The 6,000-nt window shown below is 41.1% G+C and overlaps 1 protein-coding gene across 1 annotated transcript in view; it reads right to left on the bottom strand.

Annotated features, from left to right (window-relative positions):
- Positions 1 to 2,978: 2,978 nt before the first annotated feature.
- sf3b3 (splicing factor 3b, subunit 3) overlaps positions 2,979 to 6,000 on the bottom strand; it is a 29,638-nt gene continuing 26,616 nt past the window's right edge. The window contains exons 26-27 of the mRNA XM_039762847.1: positions 5,853 to 5,957; positions 2,979 to 3,730 (exon numbers count right to left, since the gene is read on the bottom strand). Of these exons, the coding sequence (XP_039618781.1) occupies positions 3,590 to 3,730; positions 5,853 to 5,957 (246 nt within the window). The 3' untranslated portion in view covers positions 2,979 to 3,589. The remainder of the gene's footprint in view (positions 3,731 to 5,852; positions 5,958 to 6,000) is intronic.

The following is a 6,000-nucleotide window of genomic DNA, read 5'->3' as shown; positions in this document are numbered from 1 at the left end:
TTAAATGCTTTGTTTTGTATTTGATCTTCTATGTGCTCTGTGTGTGTGAATCACTACTTGCTTTTTAAACCGGCTCTCTTCCTCCAACTGGACACAGAATCAATTACATTTGTGATATTACAGCTCTCTGAATAACTAAAATACTGAGATGTATACGTGATATCATTTTCATGATGATAGGAGTTAAAGCACGTTATTAAACATGTGTTTCACTTCGATGAAATAATTTATTGTAGCAGTACTCAGGGGCGGCTCAAGGCTTGTGGTGGCACTGGGCAGAGGAAGAATCGGTGGCTCCTTCGGCCGCCAATGTCAGTAAGGCAGCTTATGCACAGTGGATGGCCACGTCCGTTGCAGACACTGCATAGCCGCCTCGTGCTCATGACACAAGCATTTAACTTTTGCCGAAATTTGTCGCTGCGTTTTTTGCCGTTTTATTTTATCTTTCTGTTTTATATTCAATATATATTGGCGTAGCCGTCACTGCAGTCAGTGCTTTTCTTTCCCCAAGTAACCAATCGCCACACAATCAGCTCTGTAATAGAAGTTAAGCCATCTGTAAGCTTAGCGCAGATTCTTCAAAACGTTTAAAGAACATTGAAATATCTTCGTAGTACATGTTTATTTATTCTATCCTTGACGACACTCCCAGTGAGGAATATAGATTATTTAAATGAAGTTAGTTTTATCTGTATAATTTAACAAACATTTTGCTGCATTTCACCTTAAAAATGATATCGTCATCATATGTAAATACGCGCTTTATAAAGTGGCTCAGGTTGTGCGATATTATAACTGTAGTGCAAGTTTACAGTGGGGTGATTGTACTTATAAGTACAAACAGTTCTACAAGGAGCACTTGATTGACTGCATTTAAAGTTCTTGGGATTAAACTGTTTCTGAACCGCGAGGTCCGTACAGGAAAGGCTTTAAAACGTTTTACCGTGGCTGAGACAGCGTGTCCATGAAACTGTATACCGATAATTCTCTTTCCGATCAGCTGCTGCTGTGATTCTCACTCAGATGCAGTTATATAAATACTCTTGAGTGGTGCAGTCAGAGTAATTGGAAAAAGATGATCTGCTGTGGCAACTCCTAACGGGAGGAGCTGAAAGAAGAAGGAGGAGAAGTGAGAGTAACAACACTAAAGCAGTTATGGTATTTGGAATGCTATGGCTATTCCCTGGACCATTATATTGTTACAAGTTAATTACAATCAGATACGTTACACTAATAAACAATATGCGGTTAGTTTCAGTGTATTTATAAAGCCGCGTCATAAAAAATAATGAGTAATCACACAGGAACAGTACCATTGCTTTGACGCTGGGTGCCGCCAGTCTGCAAAACCGAGCGGAGAATTTGCGTACAAGGCATGAGGTACCGTGGAAAAGTGCGTGGCTTTACGCCAAGTGTAGGTTTTATACATCGCGATTTGAACGTGGAAAAGTTCTTACGCAACATTTCTGTGCGTACGCACCGTTTATACATGAGGCCCCAGGACTCTTCCTAGAGCTGGCCAGCCACCTAAACTGAGCAATTGGGGGAGAAGGGCCTTAGTCAGGGAGGTGATCGAGAACCCGATGGTCACTCTGTCAGAGCTCCAGAGCTCCTCTGTGGAGAAAGGAGAAACTTCCAGAAGGACAACCATCTCTGCAGCAATCCACCAACCAGGCCTGTATGGTAGAGTGGCCAAACGGAAGCCACTCCTTAGTAAAAGGCACATGGCAGCCTGCCTAGAGTTTGCCAAAAGGCACCTAAAGGAGTCTCAGACCATGAGAGACAAAATTCTCTGGTCTGATGAGACAAAGATTGAACTCTTTGGTGTGAATGCCAGGCGTCACGTTTGGAGGAAACCAGGCACCGCTCATCACTAGGCCAATACCATCCCTACAGTGAAGCAGTTTTTCAGCATGCAGAACTGGGAGACTAGTCAGGATAAAGTTCATCTTTCAGCAGGACAACGACCCTAAGCACACAGCCAAGATATCAAAAGGAGAGGCTTCAGGACAACACTGTGAATGTCCTTGAGTGGCCCAGCCAGAGCCCAGACTTGAATCCAATTGAACATCTCTGAAGAGATCTTAAAATGGCTGTGCACCAACGCTTCCCATCCAACCTGATGGAGCTTGAGAGGTGCTGCAAAGAGGAATGGGTGAAACTGGGCAAGGATAGGTGTGCCAAGCTTGTGGCATCATATTCAAAACGATTTGAGTCTGTAATTGCTGCCAAAGGTGCATCGACAAAGTATTGAGCAAAGGCTGTGAATACTTATGTACATGTGATTTCTCAGTTTTTTTATTTTTAATAAATTTGCAAAAACCTCAAGTAAACATTTTTCACGTTGTCATTATGGGGTGTTGCGTGTAGAATTCTGAGGAAAAAAATGAATTTAATCCATTTTGGAATAAGGCTGTAACATAACAAAATGTGGAAAAAGTGATGCGCTGTGAATACTTTCCGGATGCACTGTAAGTAACTGTGTTAAATCATTGCTTGAAGTTCAACAGGTTTAAAAGTTCTTCAAAAGGCCTGCTGCTCTCATGCGTTATAACTCAATCAATTAAAAAAAATCAAAATATTGTGTCAGTTACTCCTTAGAATGCAAATCTGCTCCTTTAATCTTGAATAATTTACCAAAATTTGGTAGCTCGGAGAAGTATTCCAACACTGTTCAGGTTTTGACTTTAAAGATGACAAGAGCAGTTTCTTAGCAAAGATCTTAGTTTTCCCTCATAAGCACTGACTGCAATACAAATTAAGACTGAGGTCATATGCAACTCTTGTACTTGAACTTGAAAATAAACCTAAGGAAGTCAGCATTGTAGTCAAGGCTTACTTTAGTTGTACAAGGACCCAAGGGAGGCAAATAAAGAAGCAGTGCTGATCTACACTCACAGCAGCCAACAGCTGCAAACATCCTGACACACCATAACTACATCTCCTTCACGGGCAGTCAGGAAGACAAAACAGTCTGGTTTTATAAAAACATATTTCCCATCTTTTATTTTCACGTAACAAAACATTGGATTACTCTGTTCCTCCACGAAGATAACTTAATGCACTTGAGAAGCATGATCTCCATCTATGCAAACAAACTCTGAAATTTTACAAATAGCATTTTATTGCTCAATTTGAAAATGAAAAATTTTTTTTTTGAAGGGGAAGTGGAATGGGTCTGCTGTAATGTTCATGGGGGAAAACAGTACTTTTAAAAAAAAAAAGTTTTGCACGACAGTCCATGAAATTCATGGGATGTTGGCCAGTCTTGGACAGAGGAGATCAGGCTGGCAATGGAATTAACATTTATCTTTGTGTCACACAAAATAGCCCTCTGCAATTCCTGCCTGCCTCCCTCTAAAAAAAGTATTTCCAAGATTAACCAATGAACTCTTCATTTGGAAATTGCAATCCTGGGCCGCTCTTGGAGCGTATGCATAACCACTGTCAAATTCAACTACTGCCATTCATTTTCAAATGTCCTGGGAGACGTCTGAAAAAAAAGTCTAGCCGTAATTATTAATTTGTACATAAAGAATAAAAAGCTGTGGTAGTCAATTCACATTAACAATCACGCAGGTGGGCAAGTTTAGAAGGCATAGCGTGTTCGAATGTCCTCTAGCTTCTTGGAGACTTCAGGAGGAGTCCTGTCCAGTTCCTCAGACACACTCTTCTGTTTGCTGGGATCCATGGAGTTGAACTGCTCACACAGGTCACCATCAATCACATTCTGCAGAAACAAATAAAGAACGTTAGTTAATGAATAAAGTATTTTGAAGGGTAATGCAAGCATTTATACCGTCAACACATTTTAAAAGGATTTTTTACATGGTAAGATGGAAAGCAAAGCCTTTTGGCAAGGCAAACTTCACAGTCATACTCAATGTTGATAATTTGGTGTGCTACCAGTGGATTTTATCCCATAACCTTCACTCCCCTCTAATATAAATTACTAGAAAAACGCCTTCCCCACATATTTAAAAACACACACGAAGTGTACCTCTCTCTAATATGCAGTATTTCACAAAAGTGAGTACACCCTTCACATTTTGTAAATATCTTTTCATGGGACAACACTGAAGATATAACACTTTGAAACAATGTAAAGTAGCTAGTGTACAGCTTGTATAACAGTGTAAATTTGCTGTCCCCTCAAATTAACACACAGCCATTAATGTCTAAACCGCTGGCAACAAAAATGATGTCATGTGACTCGTTAGTGTTACAAGGTCTCAGGTGTGAACGGGGAGCAGGTGTGTTAAATTTGGTGTTATCACTCTCACACTCTCTCATACTGGTCACTGGAAGTTCAACATGGCACCTCATGGCAAAGAACTCTCCGAGGATCTGAAAAAAAGAATTGTTGCTCTACATAAAGATGGCCTAGGCTATAAGAAGACTGCCAACACCCTGAAACTGAGCTGCAGCACGGTGGCCAATATAATACAGCGGTTTAACAGGGCAGCTTCCACTTAGAACAGGCCTCGCCATGGTTGATCAAAGAAGTTGAGTGCATGTGCTCAGCGTCATATCCAGAGGTTGTCTTTTGGAAACAGACGTATGAGTGCTGCCAGCACTGCTGCAAAGGGTGGGGGGTCAGCCTGTCAGTGCTCAGACCATACGCCACACACTGCATCAAATTGGTCTGCATGGCTGTCGTCCCAGAAGGAAGCCTCTTCTAAAGATGATTCACATGAAAGCCCAGAAACAGTTTGCTGAAGACAAGCAGACTAAGGACATGGATTACTGGAACCATGCCCTGTGTGGTCTGATGAGACCAAGATAAACTTATTTGGTTCAGATGGTGTCAAGCATGTGTAGCGGCAACCAGGTGAGGAGTACAAAGACAAGTGTGTCTTGCCTACAGTCAAACATGGTGGTGCTAAAGAAACTGAGGGTAAAGGTGCTGGACTGGCCAAACAGGTCTCCAGACCTGAACCCTATTGAGCATCTGTGGGGAATTCTCGAAACGGAACGTAGAAAAGCGTAATGTCTCTAACATCCACCACCTCCGTGATGTCGTCATTCCAAGAGGATTCCAGTGGCAACCTGTGAAGCTCTAATGAACTCCATGCCCAAGAAAGTTAAAGGAAAATAATGGTGGCCATAAAAAATATTGACACTTTGGGCACAATTTGGACATTTTTCACTTAGGGGTGTACTCATTTTTGTTGCCAACAGTTTAGACATTAATGACTGTGTGTTGAGTTATTTTGAGGGGGCAGCAAATTTACACTGTTATACAAGCTGTACACTGACGACTTTACGTTGTATCAAAGTGTCATATCTTCAGTGTTGTCCCATGAAAAGATATAATAAAATGTTTACAAAAATGTGAGGGGTGTACTCACTTTTGTGAGATACTGCACAATTTAAAGGCCATTTGTCTGTGCTTGGAGAAAAAAATAAATAAACACACACCCTGAGTTGATCCACCACCTTCAGTAGTTTAAGAAAACAAAGTTTTAGTGGTCTAGGCCATATGACAGGCCAGACCCTGCTGGGCAAACACTAGTTGGGCTACAATCAATCATAAAATTCTAGAGCTCTGCTGTTTAAACCTACTATCTGTACGAACACAGGCATCACATTCTTACTATAATTTTTTGCTCTATCAAGACAGTTCAATTTTAAAAGGTGTGGAATTTACAACCCATCCCCATTAGTCTGTGTGCTGTTTTACTGTGGAGAAGCCTGTTATACAGTATAGTCAATAAAGCAAATTAACTAGGTGCAAAATTAGTAGGGATAGTATAAACTCTAATGGTGAACTTTGGTGGATTGAAACGCTTCTATGAACATCAACTGCAGCACTTAACCAGAAACAGATCTAAGACAGTCAAAACACCAACCTTCACAGGAAAGTAATAGGAGCGGAAGCTAAGGTGATCACGTCCACAGAGAGGAGGGAATTCAGACCGCATGTGCATCTCCAAATGCTGAAAGAAGTCATGGTCCTACAAGAAACAAGAGGTGTGAAGAGAACAAGATAATAGAAAC

The sequence above is a fragment of the Polypterus senegalus genome, chromosome 9 (assembly GCF_016835505.1).
Source record: "Polypterus senegalus isolate Bchr_013 chromosome 9, ASM1683550v1, whole genome shotgun sequence".
Classification (NCBI taxonomy): Eukaryota; Metazoa; Chordata; class Cladistia; order Polypteriformes; family Polypteridae; genus Polypterus; species Polypterus senegalus.
The sequence above is the reverse complement of the archived record's forward strand: the minus strand, read 5'-3'. Positions and strand labels throughout refer to the sequence as shown.